Source organism: Mobula hypostoma, chromosome 4, assembly GCF_963921235.1.
Source record: "Mobula hypostoma chromosome 4, sMobHyp1.1, whole genome shotgun sequence".
Lineage (NCBI taxonomy): Eukaryota > Metazoa > Chordata > Chondrichthyes > Myliobatiformes > Myliobatidae > Mobula > Mobula hypostoma.
Window position 1 is genome coordinate 155,112,610 of NC_086100.1, and position 27,946 is coordinate 155,140,555.

At 38.7% G+C, this 27,946-nt stretch overlaps 1 protein-coding gene across 1 annotated transcript in view; it reads left to right on the top strand.

Annotated features, from left to right (window-relative positions):
• The first annotated feature begins 3,010 nt into the window (after window positions 1-3,010).
• The window catches only part of fut10 (fucosyltransferase 10), a 61,213-nt gene continuing 36,277 nt past the window's right edge, over window positions 3,011-27,946 (top strand). The window contains exons 1-3 of the mRNA XM_063047327.1: window positions 3,011-3,332; window positions 14,887-15,041; window positions 25,192-25,471. Of these exons, the coding sequence (XP_062903397.1) occupies window positions 3,011-3,332; window positions 14,887-15,041; window positions 25,192-25,471 (757 nt within the window). The remainder of the gene's footprint in view (window positions 3,333-14,886; window positions 15,042-25,191; window positions 25,472-27,946) is intronic.

A 27,946-nucleotide genomic window follows, 5' to 3' on the forward strand; every position in this document is an offset into this window, starting at 1 on the left:
GACTACAAATTACAACTGGAAATAGAAAAGCCTTTTCAGAAGGGCAGTGTTATGATAATTGTGGGGGATTTTAATATGCGAGTAGATTGGAAAAATCAGGTCGGCACTGGATCTCAAGAGAGAGAATTTGTAGAATGTCTGCGAGATGGCTTTTTAGAACAGCTTGTTGTTGAGCCCACTAGGGGATCGGCTGTACTGGATTGGGTATTGTGTAATGAACAGAGGTGATTGGAGAGATTGAGGTGAAGGAACCCTTAGGAGGCAGTGATCATAACATGATTGAGTTCACTGTGAAATTAGAAAAAGAGAAGCCGAAATCTGATGTGTCGATGTTTCAATGGAGTTAAGGAAACTACAGTGGCATGAGCGAGGAACTGGCCAAAGTTGACTGGAAAGAGACACTGGCGGGAAAGACGACAGAACAGCAGTGGCTGGAGTTTATGCGAGAAATGAGGAATGTGTAAGACAGGTATATTCCAAAAAAGAAGAAATTTTCAAGTGGAAAAAGGATGCAACCGTGGTTGACAAGAGAAGTCAAAGCCAAAGTTAAAGCTAAGGAGAGGGCATACAAGGAAGCAAAAATTAGTGGGAAGACAGAGGATTGGGAAGTCTTTAAAACCTTACAAAAGGAAACCAAGAAGGTCATTAAGAGAGAAAAGATTAATTATGAAAGGAAACTAGCAAATAATATCGAAGAGGATATTAAAAGCTTTTTCAAGTATATAAAGAGTAAAAGACAGGTGAGAGTAGATATAGGACCGATAGAAAATGATACTGGAGAAATTGTAATGGGAGATGAGGAGATGGCAGAGGAACTGAACAAGTATTTTGCATCAGTCTTCACTGAGAAAGACATCAGCAGTATACCGGACACTCAAGGGTGACAGGGAAGAGAAGTGTGCGCGGTCACAATTACGATAGAGGAAGTACTCAGGAAGCTGAATAGGCTAAAAGTAGATAAATCTCCTGGACCAGATGAAATGCACCCTCGTGTTCTGAAGGAAGTAGCTGTGGAGATTGCGGAGGCATTAGCGATGATCTTTCAAAAGTCGATAGATTCTGGCATGGTTCCGGAGGACTGGAAGATTGCAAATGTCACTCCGCTATTTAAGAAGGGGGCAAGGAAGCAAAAAGGAAATTATAGACCTGTTAGCTTGACATCCGTGGTTGGGAAGTTGTTGGAGTCGATTGTCAAGGATGAGGTTACAGAGTACCTGGAGGCATATGACAAGATAGGCAGAACTCAGCATGGATTCCTTAAAGGAAAATCCTGCCTGACAAACCTATTACAATTTTTTGAGGAAATTACCAGTAGGCTAGACAAGGGAGATGTAGTGGATGTTGTATATTTGGATTTTCAGAAGGCTTTTGACAAGGTGCCACACATGAGGCTGCTTAACAAGATAAGAGCCCATGGAATTACGGGAAAGTTACATACGTGGATAGAGCGTTGGCTGATTGGCAGGAAACAGAGAGTGGGAATAAAGGGATCCTATTCTGGTTGGCTGCCGGTTACCAGTGGTGTTCCGCAGGGATCAGTGTTGGGGCCGCTTCTTTTTACATTGTACATCAACGATTTAGATTATGCAATCGATGGCTTTGTGGCTAAGTTTGCTGATGATACGAAGATAGGTGGAGGGGCCGGTAGTGCTGAGGAAACGGAGAGTCTGCAGAGAGACTTGGATAGATTGGAAGAATGGGCAGAGTAGTGGCAAATGAAGTACAATGTTGGAAAGTGTATGGTTATGCACTTTGGCAGAAAAAAATAAACGGGCAGACTATTATTTAAATAGGGAAAGAATTCAAAGTTCTGAGATGCAACGGGACTTGGGAGTCCTCGTACAGGATACCCTTAACGTTAACCTCCAGGTTGAGTCAGTAGTGAAGAAGGTGAATGCAATGTTGGCATTCATTTCTAGAGGAATAGAGTATAGGAGCAGGGATGTGATGTTGAGGCTCTATAAGGCGCTGGTGAGACCTCACTTGGAGTACTGTGGGCAGTTTTGGTCTCCTTATTTAAGAAAGGATGTGCTGACGTTGGAGAGGGTACAGAGAAGATTCACTAGAATGATTCGGGAATGAGAGGGTTAACATATGAGGAACGTTTGTCCGCTTTTGGACTGTATTCCTTGGAGTTTAGAAGAATGAGGGGAGACCTCATAGGAACATTTCAAATGTTAAAAGGCATGGACAGAGTGGATGTGGCAAAGTTGTTTCCCATGATGGGGGAGTCTAGTACGAGAGGGCATGACTTCAGGATTGAAGGGCGCCCTTTCAGAACAGAAATGCGAAAAAATTTTTTAGTCAGAGGGTGGTGAATCTATGGAATTTTTTGTCACGGGCAGCAGTGGAGGCCAAGTCATTGGGTGTCTTTAAAGCAGAGATTGATAGGTATCTGAGTAGCCAGGGCATCAAAGGTTATGGTGAGAAGGCGGGGCAGTGGGACTAAATAGGTTAAAATGGATCAGCGCATGATAAAATGGCGGAGCAGACTCAATGGGCCGAATGGCCTACTTCTGCTCCTTTGTCTTATGGTCTTATGGTCTAAACAGGAACCAGTCTTCAGATCTCAATGTAAGTGGCAAGGGAAGGAGTAATCAGATTGAAGTTGGAAAAAAAAGCTGGGACTTCCTGTTGGCAGTGGATGGAGTAACAGCATTTTACAGCTGCTCCTGGTTTACTTTACTTTTCCTACCTTCCAACCTGATCTGACAATATGACTACGAGAACTGCTAAAGGTAAAAAAGAAGATTTTTCTACATCTATGGATTCTATTATTGAATTGATGCAAAACCACAGAAAGGAAGCATCCGAGGAATTGCAGTGATTCAGAAAAGAATCCTCCCAAGAATTTCAGCAACTCAGAAAGGAATACTCCGAAGAGTTTCAACAACTTGGCTTTGAAATTAAGCAATTAAGCACAAAACTGGATTCTATTCAAGAAACCTTAATTGAGCATGATAAATGAATAAAAGAGAATGAAGAAATCCTGTCGATTCTGGATGAGAAAATGGACAACCTGCAAAAGTGTTATGAAGAACAAACCAAGGTTAACGATGAACTAAGACAGAAGATTATTGATTTAGAAAATAGAAGGAATAACATACGAATTCTTGGTCTTGAAGAGTTAACTGAAGGCGATCCTCCTATGGAATTTTTTGCAAACCTTCTGGTTCAGCTATTTCCTGATACTTCAAAATCGACACCAATGATTGACCGAGTGCATAGAATACCTGCGAACAGAATGTTTACAAGCAAACCTCATTCATTGCTAATCGCTTTTCATGAGTTTCAAACAAAGGACCATATAATTCGTGAATCTTATCGGGAAGGTATGTTTGACTATAATGGAAAAAAGATTAGAATCGTTGAAGATTTCTCAGCAGATACTATGAGGGAATGTGCTAAGTTCAAAAACGTCATGTCAGAGTTCCACAAAAAAGATTTTAAACCTTTTTTACAGACCCCGGCGAAGCTCAGAATTACACTGCAAGATGGATCGCAAAAATGGTTCCATTCCAGTCTCCAGGCTCAGGAATATTTAGAGTCAGTAAAATGACTGCTTATTATTTGCTACATAAATAACCGTTTATTTCACCTTTGCTAAACTTTGTACTTAACTCTTTCCTTTTGGACTTTTCAAGGATTTATTTTGAGAATAAAACTTTAATGTGCTATTACTTTGTTAATTTTAAAAGAATCATGTTAGAGATGTTTAACAAAAACTTACATGAATAATTGTGTATTTTACATCTGGTGAATCTTGTAGTCAATTTTCTTTTAGAACCTCTTAAGGTCTTACTTTGAAATCAAGATTTTAATGAGTCAATATTCTTTTTATCTATATTATTATATATTATACTTACTTTTCGAGAGTTTTTTTCTTGATACCAGAATTAATTGTCTCTTTACTATTCTAAACTTGTAATTTATTCGGAGCTAAGCCAGCAGGATTTTTGGGGGGTTGTCGTCATTAGTTGTCAGCGTTGACTTTCTATGGTCGACCTTCTCTCTTTGGGAGGGGGGAGGGTGTTAGGTTTTTTTTCTTGGAAGCTGTTTGGGATTTTTAGCCAAACCTGTTGTTTGGTTTTCTTATCTCATAGGTCATTGCTTAGTTTTATTAATCTTCTTAAGGATTATCCTTTTAACTTCTTTTAAAAATAATAAAGTGGTTTATAATACTAAATTACTTAGTCTTAACGTGAAAGGATTAAATCATCCTTTGAAACGAAATAAAATTTTTGCCTATATTAACATATTTAAGGTCCCAATTATTTTCTTACAAGAAGCACACGTACGTAATTCTGATAATTCACACCTTTTTAGCCGATGGTGAGAATTGCACTTTCACTCAAGCTTTCAGGCCAAAGCTAGAGGTGTCCCGATTTTTATAGAAAATACAGTTCCTTTTGTTCAACACAAGGTTGATCCTGATACTAACATGATGATTTGTTATAGCATCAGGGAAACTAGAGAATAAATTGTTGGTATTTGCCAATGTTTATGCCCCAAATATAGATGATCTAGGATTCTTTGAGCGATTTTTTTCGTTTTTGCCTGATCTGAGTGTGTATTCATTGGCGATGGCAGGAGACTTTAATTGCTGGTTAGACCCCGTTTTAGATCAGTCCTCTTCTAAACCAGTGACACTTAATAAATCAGCTTCGTTTATCCATTCATTTTTAATGAAATGTGGTATTGTTGATATATGGTGTTTCTTAAATCCAACAGATAGAGAATACTCATTTTTTTCTCATGTTCATCATACGTGTTCCAGAATTGACTATTTTTTTTTATTGATAACCAAATGATTCCCTTAGTTCGATCTTGTGAATGTAAAGAGATTGCTATCTCTGACCATGCTCCTGTGCATTTATCCATAAATCTTCCTGGTTTTCCTCAGATAAACAGATTCTGGCAGTTTAAACTAACTCTGTTATCTGACAAGGATTTCTTAAAGTTCTTGGAGAGGCAAATCACTCTTATTTTGAAGGGAATAAGGTGGAGGAGATTTCTAGCCATGTCATATAGGATGCCTTTAAAGCATATATTAGAGGACAAATAATTCCTTATACTGCAAGTGTTAAGAAAAAAGCTAATAAAGAGAGAATTAATTTAGCCAAACAGCTGATACAATTAGATGAAGAATATGCTTTGACCTCAGATCCTGCTGTATATAAAAGACGGGTTAAAATTAAAGCTAAATATGATTTTTATTAACATATCCTATTGAAACTCAACTGTTAAAGGATAAAAGTCAATTTTATATCCATGGGGATAAAACAGGTAAATTATTGGCTAACCAAATTAAAACTTCTAGTGCTAAACGACAGATTAAAGAAATTTATAAAGCTAATGGTACTAAGACAACTGATCATTTAGAAATAAATGATACTTTTTGAGAATATTATTCTAAATTTTATAGCTCTGATCTTCTTAAAGATAATACTGTAATGGATAACTTTTTAGACCAAATAAATATCCCTACGCTTTCTGTTGATGACCGAAAACAGTTGGATCAATGTATTTCTCACGAAGAAATAGCCAAAGCTGTACATTCATTGCATTCAGGGAAAGCTCCAGGTCCTGATGGATCTTTTGGAGAATTTTATAAGGCTTTTTCTTCTTTGCTCATACCCCACTTATGTTCAGTTTTTTCAGATTCTTTTAAGTTAGGTAGGTTACCGTAATCCTTTTACAAAGCTTCTATTTCGCTTATCCTTAAAAAGAATAAGAATCCAACTGAATGTTCTTCATATAAACCAATTTCTTTACTTGATGCTAAAATTTTATATAAAGTTCTGGCCCGTAGGGTGGAAAATATCTTACCATCTGTCATTTCTGACGATCAGACTGGCTTTATTAAAAATCAATATTGTTATTTTAATATTCATCAATTATTAAATGTTATTTATTCTCCTTCTAAGGAGATATCAGAGTGTGTGATATCCTTAGACACTGAGAAGGCTTTTGATCGGGTTGAATGCATTATTTATTTAAAATTTTAGAAAAATTTAATTTTGGTTCTAACTTTATTCAATGGATTAAACTATTATATTTATCCATTTTTGCTCGGGTTCTTACTAATTCTCAGAATTCTAAACCATTCAAACTTCAATGTGGAACCAGACAAGGTTGCCCCTTGAGTCCTTTGCTCTTTGACCTGGCTTTAGAACCTTTAGCTATTGCTTTTCCAGAATCCAATGATATCACTGGTATTTTACAGAAGGGTACTATCCAAAAAGTTTCACTTTATGCAGACAATTTATTGCGTTACATTTCTATTGTTGAAACTTCATTACCTTCTGTGCTTTCTTTACTATCTTGTTTTAGTCAATTTTCTGGATATAAACTGAACCTACACGAGTGAACTTTTTCCTTTGAATAATTTGCCATTACCTGATATTAACCATCATTTTAAAATTGTAAGAAACCAATTCATTTATTTGGGTGTAACAATTACTAAGAATCATAAATGCTCATTTAAAGAAAATTTTCTTACTTTATTAAATTATATAAAAAGAACATTATCCAATTGGTCGCCCCTTTCGTTACCATTGATTGGTCGAATTAATTCTATTGAAATGAATGTTTTACCTAAATTCATATACCTCTTTCAGGCATTACCCATTTTTATTCCCAAATCCTTTTTTGACTCTCTTGGCTCTATTTTATCCTCCTACATATGGAAAAATAAATGTCCTCGACTGAATAAAGTCCATCTCCAGAAAGTTAAAAAGAATGGAGGTTTAGCCTTACCAAGCTTTAGGTTTTATTACTGGGTAGCTAATATATAGAATCTCACGTTTTGGTTATACTATATTAACCACGAGGACTGTCCTGTGTGGGTTTCTTTAGAAGCTAACTCGGATAATAAATTTTCTATTATCTCCCTATTGGGATCTTCACTTTCTTTATCCTTAAGTAAGATAACTGAAAATGTGGTAGTCAAACATACTTTAAGGATTTCGATACAATTTAGAAAACACTTTGGTTTATTGAGATCCTCCCTTTCTAGTCCCTTTTTTAAAAATTTTTTTTAAGCCTTCTATGACTGATGTAGTCTTTAAGCATTGGGAAGGATTGGGCATTACATGTTTCCAGGATCTGTTTGTGGGAGGAAGTTTTTCTTCATTTGAACAATTGTCAACTAAATATAGTTTACCAAAATCCCATTTTTTTCGGTACTTACAAATTAAAGATTTTCTGCGATCTCAATTATATGCATTTCCTAATAGACCTGATAAGAACATATTAGATGAAATTTTTAATATGAAACCATTCTATAATGGTTCAATATCCAAAATTTATGATATGTTGTTGGGGATGAGAAATGATTCTTTGGACAAGATTAAAAGTCATTGGCAACAAGATCTACAGACCTCAATCTCAGAAGAAACTTGGAATGAGATTTTTAAATTGGTTAATACATCATCACTATGTTCTCGTCGTTCCCTCCTACAATTTAAAGGGGTTCATAGGGCTTATATGACCAAGGATAAATTATCTCGTTTTTATTGAGAAATATCTCCCTATTGTGATAGGTGTAACAATGGAGAAGCTTCACTTATTCATATGTTTTGGACTTGTCCAAGTCTTGGAAAATATTGGAAGGAAATATTTCAAACTTTTTCTGTACTCTTTAAAGTAAATTTTAAGCCTAATCCTTTGACTGCCCTATTTGGTATTGTTGGAAGCAAAGATATCATTTTGAAGACATCTGATCTGCACATTCTGGCTTTTATCTCACTTATGGCCAGAAGGGTGCTTTTGTTTAAATGGAAGGATGCTGTTCCACCTAACCATGCTCAGTGGTTACGGGATGTGATGGCATGCTCAAATTTAGAAAAGATTCATTGTTCAATTTCTGAATCTAACGAAGATTTTCAAAATTTGTGTATGCCGTTTTTAAATTATTTTCATAATATTTGACTTCTTGTTAAAGTACAGAAGTTGGTTAATAGCATATTTTATTATCTGATAAGCTTCTTTTTTTCTTTTTTTCCCAAACCGCTTCAGCTACAGTAGTGGATGTAGATCTTCTTTTTCTTAATAAAATTGTTTATACTCTAATATATGAACTAATCTAATCCATATGAATATAGAGTAAGGAGTTCGTTAATGTGATTCAATATACTGTATTTGATATTATTATATTTTGTCTTTTGTTTTATAATATATATTCTCTTGAACTCTGTATTCTTCTATATATAGAAATTAAAATCAATAAAAATATTTAAAGAAAGAAAAAAAAACTTATATATATAAAACAGATTTGTTGGTCCATGTCACTTGGTCTAACTGCTGAAGAGGTGCAGTATAAGATAATATGTTATTTAATTGTGCGTGCTTCAAAACAGACAATGCTGGATAAGTTGTTCAGTTCAAGGAAGCTTGCTGACCGATGAAGACAATCACAGCACTTCAATACTTGATCTATTATTAAGTTGGAAGGTTTATGTACTTGTTGAGTCCCCTTCACAGAATTAATTGTGGGTACCTTAGAACTTTGTCTCCAGAAACTTTTAGAACATTTGTGTTAAAAGATATCTGAAAAAATATCACGTGTGTGAAGTCAGCCAAATGACAAAAGGACAGTATAAAGGTAACAGCATTTCAGTCTTTTTCAGAGTAGTTCAGAAACTTCAAGAAAACGACAGAAATATGGCTGAATTAGAATCCATTCCCCTGCCTTCACTTTCTGTGATGGCCGACTGATTCATCTGAAGCTCATGGGTATGTCTAGTTAGCTTATAGGAATTGCACCTGTGTTTTGGAAATCCTTTGTTTTTGAAACGGTTTGTAGTTTGGAAGTCTTTTATAAGATAAAAGTCCTCTGTGAGTTTTAAATATATTTTAAGAATGTTGCTTGAATTTAAATATCACTGAAAATAAATGAATTGTGTTGAATGTACTTTGTCAGCAGGTAGTATCTTCTCCTTGATGGGGGCGGAAGCACTGTGCAAATAGTGGGTATTGGCGGCTAAACCCGCTATGGAGAATATACAGGGATGTGAACCACTCTTTGAAGATTGGGGATATACAAAATAACCTCCCTTCAACGATGGTTTCCATGGCTATTTATGTCAGAGAGGGTTCAAGGTCTTCATTTGAGGTTAGAACTTCATGATCAGGAAATTGAATGCCATCACATTCTGACTGGTTGCATCACTACCTGGTAGAGAGGCTCCAGTGTGCGGGATCAAAAGAGGCTGCAAAGACTTATCCAGCTCTCTCACGGGCACAAATCTCCCCACTAAGGACATCTTCAAAAGGCAGTGTCTCAAGGAAGCAGCTTCCATTATTAAGGACTCTCACAATCCAGTATATCCTCTTTTCATTATTACCACCAGCGAAAATGTACAGGATCCTCAATACCCGCACTCAACATTTTAAGAATAGCATTTTTCCCCTTCACCATTAAATTACTATAAAGGTCCATGAACCCGTGAACACTACCCCACTATTCCTTTTTTCCACCACTTACTTTTTGTAACTTATTGTAATTTTTATGTCTTTCTCTGTACTGCTGTCACAAAACAACAAATTTCACGATATATGTCCATGATAAAAACCTGATACTAATTCTGAGATACAGTAAAAAACATTCTTTTGCAAGCCAGTTGGACTGATCATTCCAAACATAAGAACATTGTGATAGTACAAAAAGAAAAACAATAACAGAATTTAGAATAGAGCTTTACATGCAAGGACTATGATATGCTTGACCATGAGATGAAAGGTTCATCTTCATCACATAAAAGGTTTGCTTAAGAGTAAGATAGAAGCTGTCCTTGAGCCTGGTGGTATGTATCCTCAAACCTTTGTATCTTCTGCTTGATGGAAGAAGGGAGAAAAGTGACTGACCATAGTGGGAGGAGCCTTTGATTATGTTGGCTGCATTTTTACGACAAGGGACTTTTTTTACCATGAGAAAATAAATGGAATAACAATAATTTCTTCTCCTTTACATTCAGGTACTGAAGTACGACAATAAACAATCTTGAATCTTTAAGTATTAGAGAGTTCATTACAAAAGTTTTCTAAGAGTCAATGCAGTGAGGATGTTTTTCTTGATCGAGAAGTTGACACATTGGGAGCACAGTTTGAGAATGAGGAGAGATATCTTCATGCACAGAGCAATGTACCTTTAGATTTCTCAACTGCAGATGATGCAGAAGTTAAATTATTATTTAATTCAAACCAGAATTTTTGAACATTAAGGGCATCAAGGGATATGGGGTACTTCTGGAAACAGTGCTGAAATAGAAAAACAGCTACGATCTTCATGAATAGTGGAGTAAGCTCTAAGATTTGGGAGACACTCTACTGCTCCGACTTCTTACGCACTCTTGTTATTATTACTTTGTATAGTCACAGTTATATAGCACAGAAACAGGTCCTTCAGCCCAACTCATCCATGCTAACCGAGTTGTCCACCTGAGCTTGTCCTATTTGCTTGGGTTTGGCCCTTATCCCTTTTATCCTTTCCTATCCATGTGCCTTCTTAAAAGTCTTTAAAATATTGTATTCGTACCCAGGTCTACAGATTTCTCTAGCAGTTCATTCCATATACCTAGCTTCTATGTGAAAAAGTTACACCTTGGTTCCACTTTAAACTTTTCTCCCCTTATCTAAAACCTATTCCCTCGAGTTTCAAACTCCCCTACCCTGGGGGAGAAAAACTGGCCATTCACCCTATGTCAGAATCAGAATTAATATCTTTATCATATGTCATGAAATTCATTGTTCTGTGGCAGCAGTACAGCACAATACATAAAATTAAAACGCTATAAATTACAGTAAGCTAGCAAACAATACCAAAGTGGATAGTAAAAGTTTTTTCGAGTATGTTAAAAAATAAAAGAGAAATGAGAGTGGACACAGGACCACTAGAAAATGAGGCAGGAGAAATAATAATGGGGGAGCAGGAACTGGCTGATGAACTAAATGAGTATTTTGCATCAGTGTTCACTGTGGAAGACACTGGCAGTATGCCTGATGTTGTAGTAGGTGAAGGAAGAGAAGTGGGTGCAGTTACTATTACCAGAGAGAAGGTGCTCAAAAGGTTAAAAGACCGAAAGGTATATAAGTCACCCAAACCAGATGAACTGCACCATAGGGTTCTGAAAGAGGTAGCATTAGAGATTGTGGTGGAACTAGAAATGATCTTTCAAATATCATTGGACTCTAGCATGAAGCCAGAAGACTAGAAAATTGCAAATGTCAGTCCACTCTTTAAGAAAGGAGGAAGGCAGCAGAAAGGAAATTATAGACCAGTTAGCCTGACCACAGTGGTTGGGAAGATGCTGGAGTCAATTGTTAAGAATGAGGTGATGGAGTACTTGGTGTCACAGGACAAGATAGAACAAAGTCAGCATGGTTTCCTTAAGGGGAAATCCTGCCTGACGAACCTATTGGAATTCATTGAGGAGATTACAAGTAGGATAGATAAAGGGGATGCAGTGGATGATGAATATTTGGACTTTCAGAAGGCCTTTGACAAGGTGTCACATATGAGGCTGCTTAGCAAATTAAAAGCCCATGGTATTACAGGAAAGTTACTAATATGGTTAGAGCATTGGCTAATTGGAAGGAGGCAGTGAATGGGAATAAAAGGATCCTTTTCTGGTTGGCTGCCAGTGACTAGTGGTGTTCCGCAGGGGCCGGTGTTGGGACAACTTCTTTTTAGGCTGTATATAAATGATTAGATAATGGAATAGATAGCTTTCTTGCCAAGTTTGCAGATGATACGAAGGTTGGTGGAGGGGCAGGTGGTGTTGAGGAAACAGGTAGGATGCAGAAGGACTTAGACAGATTAGGAGAATGGGCAATAAAGTGGCAAATGAAATACAATGTTGGAAAATGCATGGCCATGCACTTTGGTAGAAGAAATAAATGCGCAGACTATTTTCTTAACGGGGAGAAAATCCAGGAATCTGAGATGCAGGGGGACTTGGGAGTCCTTGTGCAGAACACTCTGAATTTTGCAGGTTGAATCAGTGGTGAGGAAGGCAACTACCATGTTAGCATTCATTTCAAGAGGTCTAGAATACAAGAGCAAGGATGTGATTCTGAAGCTTTATAAGGCACTGGTGAGGCCTCACCTTGAGTATTGTGAACAGTGTTGGGCCCCTCATCTTAGAAAAGATATGCTGACGTTGGAGAGGGTCCAGAGGAGGTTCACAAGGATGATTCCAGGAATGAAAGGGTTATCATACGAGGAACCTTTGATGGCTCTGGGTCTTTACTCGCTGAAATTCAGAAGGATGAGGAGGGGATCTCATTGAAACCTTTCGAATGTTGAAAGGCCTAGACAGAATAGATGTGGAGAGGATTTTTCTCATGTTCGGAGAGTCTAGGACAAGAGGGCACAGCCTCAGGATAAAGGGGCGCCCTTTCAAAACCGAGATGCAGAGAAATTTCTTTAGCCAAAGAGTAGTGAATTGATGTGGAGTTTGTTGCCACATGCAGCTGTGGAGGCCAGGTCATTGGATGCATGGGTCAATGGGTTCATTGTCCAAAAAGAAATCTGATGGTGAAGGGGAAAAAAGTTGTTCCTAAAACACTGAGTGTGTTTTCTTATGATTCTGTACCTCCTCCTTGGTGGTAGCAATGAGAAGAGGGTATTTCCTAGGTAATGGGGGAACTCAATGGTGGATGCCACCATTTTTAGGCATCCACTTTTGAAGATGACCTTGGTGCTGGGCAGGCTGGTGCCCATGATGGAGATGACTGAGTTTGCAACTTTCTGCAGCTTTTTACAAAAAAGGAGACACAACCAGTTGGAATGCCTCCATAGTATTTCTGTATAAGTTTGCTAAAGTCTTTGGTGACATACCATATCTCCTCAAACTCCTCATGGAATATAGCTGCTGAGGTGCCTTCTTTGTAATTGCATCAATATGTTGGGCCCGGGATGGATATTCAGAGATGTTGACACCCAGGAACTTGAAACTGCTCTCCCTTTCCATTGCTGATCCCTCAGTGAGGAATGGTGTGTTTAAATAAAGTCACCCTGGATCCCAATTCATCTAATCTACTTGCCTATCTTACCCTGTGTATCTGTTTAAGGCTTTGTAAGACAAAAGAGGTGATTATGGATTTTAGGAAGACTAAGCCTGCACTGCTCTCTGCTACTATTGAAGGTGAGGATGTGGATGTGGTGAGGACCTTCAAGTACCTGGGATGCACCTGGTTGACACAGTTGACCGAAGCACCAACACGAAGGCTGTGTACAAGAAGGGCCAGAGTCATCTCTATTTCTTGAGGAGACTGAGGTCCTTTGGAGTACACAGGCCTCTCCTACACATGTTCTACCAGTCTGTTGTTGCCAGTATAATCTTCCATACAGTGGTGTGCTGGGGCAATGGCATCAACATGGGTAAAGGCAACAGGCTCAATAAGCTGATTAGAAAGGCTGGCTTTATTATAAGAGTTAAACTGGACATACTGGAGGCAGTGGTAGAACAAAGGACTCTGTGGTAAATCCTGGCAACTCTGGACAATGTTTGTCATCCTCTGCATGCCACATTGGCTGAACAGAGGAACACTTTTAGTAATATACTAAGATGACTACTGCGTTGCTCCAAAATGTGCTATATGAGGTCATTCTTGCTCTTGGCCATTAGGCTCTATAATTAATTAACCTATAGCCAGGGAAGTGATGACCCCCTCCTGTTTGACTGCTTGAGGTAACTTATTTTTTATTCTTTCTACTTCTACTCTAATATTTATATCTGTGCACTTGTAATGCTGCTGTGACGCTGTGATTTCCTTTGGGATCAATAATGTATCTATCTATCTAAAGTACACATAGAAAGCATCCTTTGCCCTGCCTTCAGCAATATCATGAAGGATCCTACCCACCCTGCTCATGGACTGTTTGTTCTACTCCATTCAGGGAGGAGGCTACACATCGTCCACATCAGGACCACTAGACCCAAACACCCAAGCAGTAAGGCTGATCAACACCTCCACCCACTAACCCATCCCACCACCATTACCTTATCATTTCCTGTTAGTCACCTTATTTATAGACACTCCTGTGCCTAGCATTTTATGGCCATTAAATCAAAATACGTATAAACTTTCTTACATATTTATAATTATTGTTTATTTACTATTACGTTATCTTATTGTATTTTCTTGTGCTGCATTAGATCTGGTATAACAATTATTTTGTTCTCCTTTACACATGTGCACTAGAAATGACATTAAACAATCTTGATTCTTGAATCATTCAATTATAAAAAAAATCCCAATCAAATTTGTAATAGTTTCCCATGCATAAATCTATTCTGACTATCCCTAACCAATCCTTGACTTTCCGAATGTTCCCTACAATCCCCTCCAGTAACTTTCACACATTGAAATTAGACTCACTAGACTGTAATTCTTTGGTTTGTCTTTGCAGTCCTTTTAAAGTAAGGTCACATTGACCATCCTCCAGTTTTCCAGTACCTTACCCATGACTATACGATTCAAATTTGTTTGTTGGGGATGCTACAATACATCTAGGTGTTTTCTAGAGATAGTAAAAGTCCAGTTGTATAAATAATTAAAACCCATAGTAGAAAAGGTGGATATGCAGTGGAAAACCTTCCTCTAATAGTTTTTTTTAGCTTCTGTGTATTCGGACATGTTTGCCAGGCGCGCTTTGGCTCTGCAAATTGAAGAATGAAGACAATGCATCAACTGGTCTATCTCGTTAATCAAAGGAGACGCTTAGCCAGGGAGTCCGGGGAATGGGTCACGTGGAAGGCTAAGTGATTGACGGTAGAAGTAGCCATTCACAAGCAGCCGGTGATGACATCATAAAGCTGGTTCGGGACCTTGCGGGGAAGGGAGAGGAGAAATGAGCCAATGGGAGTGGGCGAGATGTAGGACAGGCGGTGGGATGTCTTCTTTGTTACTGTCGCGAAATGGAAGAGCCTTGGGTGAAAGGAGAGTGGCGCCGCGGTGGTAGGATCGGCAGGAGATGGCTCTGGTTGCACTGCCTGTGCTGCTGCACCCTGCTGTTCCTCCTTGTGACTTTGCAGGTTAGGTGCTTTCTTGCTGCTCTGTTCCCCAGGAGCACGGAGGCGTCACTGGCGTGGTCCCATTACCACCTTCCCCCATCCCACTCTTTCCATGATACAGGTATTGTGGGGGCAACAATAAGACCCTCTCTGTAAAATGTAATGCTTTCCCCTTATTTATGTGTTTTAATTCAGCTCCACAGTTTTGATGCACACTTACCACGTAAACTTGCGCCGTATTTGCAAATTCTTGCTAATTGGTCTTGTTGCCCACCATTAAAGTTGTAATTACGTGGCGTCTTTCACTACCCAAGGGATCCCCTCCCCCTCCCTTCAAGTAAATAATGAATTAGGTTTGAAGTTTAGAACAAAAACAACCGTAGAAAAACCCATCTGTGGTGGGACTGTTCATAGAAGTTCATAGAAGTCCATCCCGTGATGAGAATGGAAAAGGACTTAACCTGATTAGTGATGTATGCACATAGACCTTTCTGAGCAGATATGCAATCGCGCTTCTTTATTATGAATAATCCCTGGGGGTTCTTAACATGTTCTTTTATATTTAAGAATGCCGATGTAAAATAACTTTTAGATCGTTATCTCCATTTAAAAGTTTTCTATTTAACATTTAGTTGTACTCCTTTTCAGATTAATAGTACTCAAATGCAGGATTTTGATGACTATGCTGAAGTTTACTTTCCTCCCACCACAAAGAAAGAACATTTGCTCCGTTCTATGTATTGCATATCCATGTCAGCTTCCAACAATGGCATTGTTTTAGCAGCTCTGCGACCTATTCTGTCACACATCTTTTAAATTCTTTTTCTTCCCACTTATAAAAGGGTAGTTTATATTTGCTGGTTAACCCACATTTAGTAGTGACAGGAAACTGGAGCATCTAGTAGGCACCCACAGATGTGAAGAGAGTGCAACACTTGACTGTGAGACTCAAACCTGGGTCACTGGAGCTGTGAAGCAACAGTATTAACCATGCTGCTGTTTAGGGGAAAAGTTGTTTAACCCTTTAAAAGTATATTCCTCTTGGTTACAAATCATATCAGTGTTTGCCAAAATACTTATTACTTTTTACAAAAGCAGAAACTCTCAATTATTATTAGGTATTTTACTGTTTAATGAATGAAACAATGACTGGAACTTATTCTGAGATACTGTTGAATAAGTTTCTTTTCAAATGAAGTATTTTTATAAGGAACCTGACAGCCCTACCAATTCCTACTTGTGTGCTTCCATTTTTTTTTACTGAGGTTTAATTTGAATATGGCAGATTTTTCTTTGTGAATGAGTTTTCAAAGCTCTGAATACTGATCAGGGATACATCCACCGCAGAATGTAACAGCCCTGTCTCTGTAACGTAACTGACAATTTAAAAGCAGCCTTGAGCATAGGTTTCATCCTGAGAATATAATGTAATAGTGGCTTATTTCAATATCACTACTTTTGGTAGATAGGTGATTCCAAGCTAATAAGAGAAAACTGAGGGTTTAAAAGGCATTGGTCAGACCATACTTGGAGTATTGTGAGCAGTTTGGGGCCCCTTATCTAAGAAAGAATGTTCTGGCATTGGAAAGGGTACAGAGGAGGTTCATGAGAATGATCCCAGGAATGAAAGGGTTAATGTATGGGAAGCTTTCAATCACTCTGGGCCTTTACTTGCTGGAATTTATGAGAATCAGGGGGATCTCAGTGAAGCCTATGGAATATTGAAAGACCCAGATAAGAGTGCATGTGGAAAGGATGTTTCCGATAGAGGGGGAGTGGGACCAGAAGGTGCATCCTCAGAACAGAATGATGTCCTGTTAGAACAGTGGTAAGGAGGAATTTCTTTAGTCAGTGGGTGGTGAATTTGTAGGGTTTATTACCAGAGTTGGCTTTGGAGGCCAAGTAATTGGGTATGTTTAAAGCAAAGCTTGATAGGTTCTTGATTAATAAGTGCGTCAAAGGTTGTGGGGAGAAGGCAGGAGAATAGGGTTGAGAGGGATAATAAATCAGCCATGATGGAATGGCACAGCGACTCAAGGGGCATAATGGTCTACTGCTGCTGCTACCTAAATCGTGGAAAATTGCAAAACAAAAATTTCTGGAAACCATGTAGATTATAATGTTATTCTTGCCATCTCTCCAGTTTATTTTAACAATTTCCTCTTGCCCTTTAATACACTTTTCTCCATTTCCCCTGTCAGCTCATGCTGGTACATTGCCTATTTATGTTCCTGTTTACAGACATCCCACCTCTCCCGGAGTTCCGGGAGTCTCCCGCATATTGATAGTGGCTCCTTGATGCCCACAAATTATATACAATATCCTGGAAATTGATTTTTTTTTGAGAGCGCTAGAGAGAGAAAGTGCGCCATGGCAGAGTGTTCCAAAAAAAGAAAATATAAAACGTACGTCACCCCAGACTACACTAAAGTGTACCCCTGCCTGATAGGGGTCAAAAATAATGACAGTGTTGCTCGCTGCACTGTTTGCAACAGTGACTTTTCTATTGCCCATGGTGGGTTAAGACTGTAAAAGACATGTTGAGGTGAGTTTAACAGATGTCATTCGTTTATTAGCATAGCTAACGTTATTTAAACTAGCTGGCCAGCTGCTAAGGAGCTACTCTATTGCAGACATCCCACCTCTCCTGGAGGTTCCGGGAGTCTCCCACAAATTGATGGTGCTACCTCCCTGAAATGAGTTTTTGCGGGGAGGGATGTCTGTGTTTATGCTGCAACAGCTTCCATCCCTTCAAAACCATAGTGCAGCAGATAACCCATCAATCCCCACATGGCCCGAATTCCATTTACCGCCATTTCACTGCTCGAGGGAGTCAGTGGATATGACAGATCTTGCAAAACTATTGACCCCAAAATGTTGACCATTAATTTACTTTAGAATCACATCACTGAATTAAAGCTTATCCCTGCTGCAATTTACATAGTTATAAAACTGAACGTTGCAGAGGAGGCAATGTATCTGAAAAGAGAAACAAAGTTCATCATTTTAGGCCAATAACCTTTCATAAGGCTACTAATGTTGTTACTCTGTTTGAAGTCAAACCTTCAAGAAATGGAATGTGATCCTTGCCAGAGCAGAGCAGTGAAGTCCAGCATGGAAACTCCCAATGAGTCTGCTAGATAATTGGGAGCTGAATTTTTCTCCTTAACCTCAAATAACTAAAGAAACACTGCTAACACAGATAAACAAACCTACTTAGAAAATCCAACTTTTCAGCACTCTTAAAATCTAAGTTAGATACATTTTATAATGTCAGTCATGATTTTTACTAAAAGAAAATGATTTTCAGAATGCTGATGTTATGCATTGAGTATATGCGTGTGTAATACGAGTGTGAAGATACAAGTAGCAGTGGATAATGTTAAATATGTGGGTGGACATTTGTTTTGTCATTTCAAAATTGATAGCAGTTTTTAAAATATTTGAGAAGTTGGTGTGTTTGCCCAGTTTTATTTTGATAATTGAAAATTCTTGATCTTCCCAAACAATGAAAATTACTGTGGGCAGTCATGGATGGGATGCTGTTTTTGTGTCTACCAACAAGAGGCTGTTGTTTTATGGATCCTTTTTTTTTCCATTAGCAATCAATCCTTCAATCCTTCTCTGTTAAATTGAATGGGATATGCCTAGAGTGACTTGGGACTGTTTCCTTGGGAATGTCTTCCCACCTATTTAGGATGGAGTAAGGTGGTCTTACAACACCATTGTGCTCAATGTGAAGATGAAGTATCTGCATTGATATGTAAGGTGCAGTATGTTCTAAGTGTCTCCCTGCATGATGTGAAGAACTCTAAATCTATTCCTTACTTAGGTGATGTTTGAACCTTCTTGTGGTACCAGTTCGGCAATTTAAAATGCTCTAAGCTTGCCTATTTCTCCTGCTTTATAAATCAACTTTAAGCTTTATAGAAATTATAATGTTCCCTTTAAGTCATGCAGCTAAACAGAAGTTACTGTAAATGCTATGTATGATGCAGATTGCTTATACCTGTACTTTGCTCTCTTTTTGCAGGCTGTACTCTACAGTAGTTTGCGATTTCTTCCAGACTTTCCTTTCTGCTTAAGCAGCTTTTTCCAGTTCCTGCCTCCTGTTGCTGATCCTGTAGCTTACAGCTTGTGGATACTCTTCTAATTCCACTCTGTTCTTCCTGGTATATATTTATACAGATTTATAAAATTATAGTGTGACTTTCTATTGTTGCCACTAATTTTCTTTTTCAATGCCAACTTTCAGTAAACTGTACTGTGACTAACAACCATGCGATCAAAATGAAAATAAAACTGCAGATGTTGTAAATCGGAACATTAAGAAGCATCTTCAGGTCCATAAAACAGAGTCAAAATCTTGGTTTAGTAAACTTTCACCAGAATTGAAAGATGTTGGAGACTTAGTAAAGCTATTTAGACAGATTTACAGGCAGTGGAGTGGGATGAGAGGAGGAGGGACAGATGACAAAGTGATGATGATACGAAGGAGAGGAGGTAGATGTGGGACAATGGAAATCCTATCGGCAAAACCAGAGGAGGCTTAAGTACAACAGTAGACACCATCCCTACAGGAAAATTAGGGCAAAAATATTGTTTTAATCTTGCTGTACTTGATGCTGAGGGTGGAAGGTTGAACAGACCAGGCCTAGATGTTGAGGTGCTGTTTACATCCAGGTTTAATCCAACAACAAAGGAGACTGAAGTCAATATATGTGTAGAGTTGGGAAGAACAATAGCAATGCTTTACCAGCAGACAGTGATCCCTCTTTGAGCACAGTACTGATTGGATGATATATGAACTTCTCCTTGCTCTTGATACTCAGAAGGAATCATGCAGTCTCCATAAAACATTAAGAGTGTGGAAAATCGTGAGCTCATGCAGGTTTCAATTCCCCTCTATAACTCTGGGATGCTTTAGTTTACTTTCAAAGGTGATTATAATCCCAGGAATGTTTAGTAAGTGGTGGTTGCTTATTACGTTAAAGAGAAGTGGTTGAAGTAAGAATTCTCTGTGCATTTGTCACTAATTCTGTTTATCCATACTATGTGTTTATTTGAGTCAGACTGTTTGGCATCTCTGCTAATCTTTTCCTTTGTGTTGCCATTTCCATATCCTCTTCACAAACTTGAAATTCCTATTCACTTAGAAAGCCTTTTAAGCTCCTTGTTAATGTAACCTCTTCCAGCACTTCAACTACTTTTCTAGCTTTCCTGTACTATTCCAAATGGCGTTCAACAGCCCTGTACTCCCAGCGTTCCATTCCCTTTGGTTGTGACCTGTTTAAATTCTTCTGCTCTGCACTTTGGAATTTCTTTCCAAGACGTTGAAACCCAGCCCTCTGACTTTGCACCCTGTCCGTCCAAATCCAAGATCTTTTTCATAACCTCTCCCCTACACCTTCACATATCCCAACCATATCATCCCCTTTAAAGCTTTCTGTTAATCATTTTGATCAGTTGATCAGTGGATGGATTCATGTGGATTTTATTCTACCATTGACAAAAATTAATTCAAAGTCTTTAAGAATTATAGACCATAACACCATTAGAAATGAAATGAGTCTGTTTTGCCATTCAGTTAGGGCTGACTTTTTACAACCCCGTTCTCTCGCCATCTTACCTTTAACCCCTTACCAATGGAGAACCTATCAATCTGGCTTAAAAACACCCAATGACTTGGACTTCACAGTGCTTCTATGTCAATGAATTTCACAGATTCACCACCCTCTGCCTGAAGAAATTCCTCATTTCGGTTTTAAAGGAATGTCCCTTTATTCTGAGTGTGTCCTTGGACCCTAGTCTCTCCTACTGATGGAAACGTCCTCTCTATGTCTATATTTTCCAAGCCTCTCATTATACAGTAAGTTTCAATGAGACCCGCTCCCCTATCTTTCTGAACTCCATTGAGTACCGGCCCAGAGACTCAAATGCTCCTCTTACAATAAGCCTTTCATTCCTGGGATCATCCTTCAGGACCAGCAGACCTGAGGCCCAGAATTGCTCACAGTATTCCAACATGCTGGCCCAGAGATGAGGAAGAGGCTGCTCCTTGATAATGCCCAGAAATTTATTGAGCAAATATTGGAAATCTTTTACAGCCCCTTTTACAATTGTATAGTTCTATAACATGCATGGAATGGGTTAATTGAAACAACTTTTCTGACTCTGCAATCCAGCAATTGAAAGTAACATTCCCTATGCTTACATTTTGGTTTGGGCCTCAGCAATGAATTCTCCACCCAGGATTGTGTGTGTGAGTATTTGAGTATTCTTGTTTGGTAAACATATCTCTTTGAAGTAATGAATATAGATTTTGTGTGTGCACAATTTGAAAAAAGAAACTTTCTGAAATGCTTGACAAATGTTGATTTGTGTCCTTGGAGGTGTTTATTAAATTTGTTGCCGTCTCAATATAACTTGTTGATTATTGAGATGAGTCATGTGACAGCTATTTGTTGGCACTGGTTCAAATCTAGTTTGTTGATATTCTCTAAATAAATTGTAGTCAGTAACAACAAGTTTGTTATTTTGGGATTGTGGTTTTTAATCTAATCTTCAATAAATCCAAAATTAAAATAATTAAAAACAATCGCATCAAAATTTATCCTGCATTATGATATTTTAAGAGTAAAATACCATTAATTTTCTAGTTATTACAGGTTAATTTCATAAAATTATTGAGAATCAGGCCACCACAAGCTTTTGGTTGAATTGATTAAGATAACGTTGATCTTTATTAATTAGTGGGTGAAAATGTGTAAATGATAACTTGAATTTTGAATTGTGAAGCTGGTTGGAAAGCGATCAAAGCTGGGTGAGAAAGGTTGCTGCTTTAGGGTAAACAAACTGCTAAAGGAGCTCAGTGTGTCAGGCAGCATCTGTGGAGAGAAACTGATCATTGATGTCTTGGGTTGAGACCTTCATTTGGACTTCTGGCATTCCATACTCATGGATCAATATTCCCAACCGCTTGCCTCTGGAACCCAAAAACAAAATTAAAATGCTGGTAGCTTGAAACAAAAACTGCAAATGCTGGAAATGTGCTGCAGGTCAGGAAGTATTTGTGGAGGGAGAAAGAATTGAATTAATGTACAGGGTAAATGATCTGAAACGCTATCTCTCTCCCTCACTAAGGAGAGTTTGTGGCATTTTCTTTTGTTCTTTCTGACACAACTTGAAAGATGCGAAGCAGGAAAGAGTGCAGAGAAGATTAACAAAAATATTGCCAGACTTGGGGCCTAAGTTATAGGGAAAGGTTGAGATGGCTCGAACTTTAATCATTGGATTAGAGGAGACTGAGGTGACCTTATGGAGCTGTATAAAATCATGAGAGGCATAGATGGTGTGAATATAGTCTTTTTCCCAGGGAAAGAGAGTAAAAAACTAGAGGGCATAAGTTTAACATGACAAGGGAGAGAGCTGAAAGTGACCATGTAGATAGTGGCGAAAATATAAAATGAACTGCCAGAGGAAGTGGTTGAGTCAGTTACAATAATAATATTTAATAGCCTCTCACCTAATGGATAGAGAGGGTTTCGAGGGATATGAGCCAAATGCAAGAAAATGAGACAAGCTTGGATGTGCATCTTGATCAGCACGGATGAGTTAGGCTGAAGGACCTATTTCTTTGCCGTATTATTCTGTGATCTTATGACTAATTTTCTACAATCCACCACTGTTAAGTGAGTCTGCATAAAGCTTTACCTGCTTGTTATCTGACAAGCAAGGAGGGAGAAATATTGCTATGAGGATGTTAATTATGCAGGCAGGAAGGCATGTAGGCACGGCAGCACAGACTGAATGTCAGATGGATAAGGAGACCTTTGTTATCAGTAACAGAGAGCATAATGACTGATACAATGTGGAATGAAAATGCAATATTTTCTGTAACTTTTCTTATGGTTGGGTGTTACATGTCCAGCGGGGGTTTCTTACAGCAACAGGAGATGGAAATCGAACATCCTAGCTGGTATTTAATAGTCTACTGTGTGTAAAACTCCAAAGGTTTGGCTAGGTCTCAGTGTGATATCTATGCATGCTAATTCTTTTGATAGGGACTGTTAATATATAATTTAATACTCATAATTACATTTGAAAAGTATGTTTTCTGTCTGTACAAAAATGGAACATTGCAGAAGCTAGACAAATTAAGCCTCTTTCCTACTGATGTTAACACAGACCTTTTAGTTCATTAATGCTTTTAATGTGCCTGGTGGGATTAGAAATGAACCTTGGAAAGATGGCTGCATTGCTACCTCTTGAATTGGAAGGCATTGAGTACCACTCCTGATTGCCTGTCTGAACAAGGGATTGGATCTATCATCCCTCATTGCCAGATAATCATCCAGTGAGCTCCTTGTGTCTGACAGAAGTAATACGGCCCTTGCCCCACTCTGTCAATGTCAAAGTTGAGTTTATCTTCATATGCACAGGTGCATTGAGAAACCCGCTTGCAGCAGCATTACAACACATAGCATTAGATCAGCAGCATTCTCAAGAAAAACATTAACTATTATACAGATTTTTTACGAACGAACACAAATAGATCCAAAAAATGAAAAATCCACTGTAGTCCAGAAGTGGTCATAGTATTGCTATACTGAGATAGTCAACAAGGTTGTGCAGGTTTGTTCAGGAACAGAACGGTTGAAGGGAAGTAGAATGAATGATTAGAATAAATGGATTTGAAATGGTGATGTGAGACTTCAGGCGTCTGTACCTCCTGCCCGATGGTAGCTACAAGAAGCTGGCGTGGCTCATATCGGGGATGGTTGATGTTAGATGTTGCCTTCTTGAGCCAGTCCCTCCTATAGATACTACTGATGAGGAGGGATATTCCCATGATGTATTGAGCTGAGTCCATAATACCTAGCTAGTACAAGGTTTGTCTGCATAGACTACAAAAAATTTTAACCAACTTCTATAGATGGACTGTTGAGAGTATCCTAACTGGTTACATCATACCCTGGTATGGAAACACCCATGATCAGTATTGAAAAGAGCTATAAAATTGGTGAATACAACCTAGTTCATCAAAGGCAAAGCCCTATCTACCATTGAGTATCTTTACATGAGTTCTGATCCAAGAAAGCAGCACCCATCGAAGACCCCCACTATCCAAGCTGTGCCTTATTCTCACCACGACTACCATTGGCAGGTGGTACAGAGCCTTGGGTCCCATACCTCCAGGTTCAGGAAGAGTTGTTACCCTTTGACTATCAGGCTTCTGAACAAGAGTGGATAACTTTAATCACCACTACTCTGAACTGTTTCCACAACCTGTAGACACACTTCCTAGGACTCTTTACAACTCATGTTCTCAGTATTAAAGTTTTCTTTTCATTTACAGTTTGTTTTCTTTTGCATTAGTTGTTTGTCAGTCTTTCATAAAACTTATTATATTGCTTTCCTCCTGTAAGAAAATGAATCTCAAGGTACTATATGGTACTTTCGTAGTACAATTACTTTGAATTCTGAACATAAAGGAGTAGAGTCTCTGTTTAGACTTGGTATGAATTGAACTTGTGTCAGTTTTCACCATTTAAAAAAAAACTAAAGAGCCAAAGAGACAGAATTTTGAAAGAAACTACAGTAGTGTTTTTTTTTTACAATTCAAACTGGCTATTTAGGCCAGAGATAGTGGAAGTATAGGATGGATAGGTGTAAATTTTGCACTTCATTTCTCTCATAGTGGAGCCAAAGGCCTGCTCCTGCTCTTAATTCTTGTGCTGTGTGTTAGTTACAGCTTAGATTATGTTACTAGTTATCAGGATTGAATTCCCAGTAATAACCAGTATGTCTTTCAAAATAAGCATCAGTGACATTATTGCAAAAAGCAAAAGGGTGGTGCTGTTATTCAAATTGCCCAGAGAACAATCTGCTGCATGCAACTCCATTAAAGGAGTGAGTTGTTGCATGCCGTAGCAGATGAGAGACAGATTAATACTAATGTATTTGTCCCTTTGTTGTATGGTCATGCACTTCAGTAGCAGAGGTGATCTCTTCTTGAAGATCTAGCTAGTTGGAATTAAAGCTGTCAGATTTGATCTGTGTTGCACTTTGTAATATTTGCTGGGTGCCCCTCACCCAACAACATGGTGTAGAAGTTCAGGGTGTTGTGCCAGCCTGAAGCTCTGTATAACTGTAGTGCTTATATCTACAGGTGGTGGTTGAACTGGGACAGTTTGAAACAAAGGAAATAACGGGTGAGGATTTCTACAGCGACAGAATGGAGGATTGGAATCTGGTGAATGACGCAAATGATTTACAGAACAGTGTGAAGCAATATTCTGATTTGGGAAATGAGTGTCCCATTATTCTGTGGTGGTCACCACTGACTGGAGAACTGGGCCGCCTAGGCCAATGTGGAAGAGATACCTGTTTCTTTACTGTAAACAGGACCTATCAGGATCATCGAATGACACGAGCATTCTTGTTTTATGGTGAGTTTTCTTTAAATTCAGTGTTCTGTCATTGTAGCCTGATGGGTATTAAGTACATAAGTACAGTGACTTTGCAGAAATTAAATGCAGACTAATAAGAGCACAAAATGGGTAGCGATAGATAGCCACCTGTTTATGTAGAGAGGAATGGGTGGAGAATCAGATAGCATGTAACCTGTTTGATGCCATCTATTTTCTCTTCCAATCTAAAGTTGAATTATATTATAGGAGATAGGAATAGGAAGCCATTTGGCGACACAAACCTGCTCTGTCAGTTAAGGAAATCACGGGCAATCTTTTATCAGAAATGCAATTTTCCTGCCCCATCCACAATGTCCAGAGTCATACAGCACAGAAGTAGGCTCTTCTGTCCACCATGTCTATGCCAACCATTCAGCCCATCTGCATTAACCCCATTTTCCTCCATTAGGTTTGTATCCTATGCCTTGCCTATTTAAATGACAATCTAAATGCCTCTCAAATGTGGTGAATGAAGTTGCTTGCACCACTTTCTCTGACAGCAAATTACAGACATAAACCACTGTGTGTAATAAAAAAAATCCCATCAGATCTCCTTTAAAACACCTCACTCCCACTTTAACCTCATGTTCTTTTGTTTTTGACATCCCTACTATGGGGGAAAATATTATTTACCCTCTCTGTCAATCTCATAATTTTATATTTTCTTTGTTCCAGAGAAGACAAACCCAGCCTGTGCAATCTCTCCCATTAACTGAAGTCCTGTGGTGAATCCATTCTGCACCTCTCCAGTGCAACCATATCCTTCGTATTATGGCAAGTAAAACTGTATACAATAGGAAGGATGTGATTATGTTTGAGAAGGTGTTGAAAAGATTCACAAGGATGAATGATTTCTTCTGAAGCAAAGGAAGCTTAGGGGTAACTTTATAGAGATTTTTTTTAATCATGAGGGGTATTGATAGCATAGGTAGTCATAATCTTATTCCCATGGTTGAAAAGTCTAAACCAAGAGGATATTGGTTTAAGGTTACAGAGGAAATATTTAAGGGGGATCTGGGGGACAAGTTTTTCACACAGGATTGAGCTGAGAGAGTAAGTGGTCGAGGCAAATGCAAATTAGTGCCTATATTACTTTTGGTAAAATGCATGGATGGTGAGATTTGAATGGGATATTGGCTAAATGCAGATGATGTATATCTAGTAATTTTCATTGAGCTGTCCTCAAAACGTCACCGTCTACCACCAGCAGCATCTTTATGCCCTCTTCTCGCTCGTGCCATCGGACAGGAGGCACTTTAGCTTTGGGTCCCACACTACCAAGTTCAGGAACAGTTTTTACCTTTCAACCATTAGGCTTCTGAACCAGCATGGATAACTTCAATCACCACTGCTCTAAACTGATTCTACAAGCTATAGATTGACTGACAAGGACTCTTTACAACTCATATTCTCAGTATTATTTTTTAGTTTGTCTTTTGCATGTTGGTGGTTTGTTAGTCATTGTGTGTAGTTTCTTGTAAATTCTATTTTTTTTTGTAAATGCTTGTAAGAAAATAAATCTCAATGTTGTATATTGTAACATGTACTTGGATAATAAATTTACTTAGAACTTTTAAACATTGAAATGCAAGTATATGGGATTAGCACAGATGGACAACATGGACAAGTTGGATTAAGGGCCTTTTAGTGAACGCTCTAACTCTGTGAACCTTTTCTGCATATGTCTTTGTTGCCAATATGCACCGTGACCTCTGGTTGTTCACCCTCCCCCTTGAGAATATCCTGCAGCTGCTGCAATATGTCCAGGCATAGAATCTCCCGTTTGTCCCCCTAACTATCAAGTCCCCTATCACTACCGCACTGCCTGACTTTACTGTTCCCTGCTGAGCCTCAGAGCCAGCCACAGTGCCACTACCCTGGCTGCTGCTGCTGTGCCTTAATGGGTCATTTCCCAACTACCCCCCAGCAGTATCCAACAAGGTATACTTGTTGCTGAGGGGAATGGCCACGGGGGAACCCTGCATTGACTTCTTAACCTTCTTACCTCTCCTGGTGGTCATCCATCTACTATCCAAAAGGTGTATTCAAAAATCTCATCTATAATGTCTTCAGCCTCCCGGCTGATCTTGAGTACATCCAACTCCAACTCCTTGACCCAGTCAGTCAGGGGCTGAAGTTCGGTGCATTTCCTGCAGATGTAGTCATCAGGGAAACATATGACAGGAGAAGCATTACGTCCTGACCACTCTGTACTTTAAAAAAAAAGGTTACGTCTTCTTGTCTGTGCCTTTCTCTGTTCTTGCTGAGCACTCTTAAGCCAATGCCTTTCCGCTCTCTCACTGGCACACTCTGACAATGACCCCTCTACTTGACCCTTTTATTTGCTGTTGAGTTTAGGCCTCTTGCTTCGAACCTTACCACGCCTGCACAGCTGAGAAAAGGCCAGCCTTCCCAAAGCTGGTCCTTTTTTAAAACTCTCTTTCCTGACCTTCG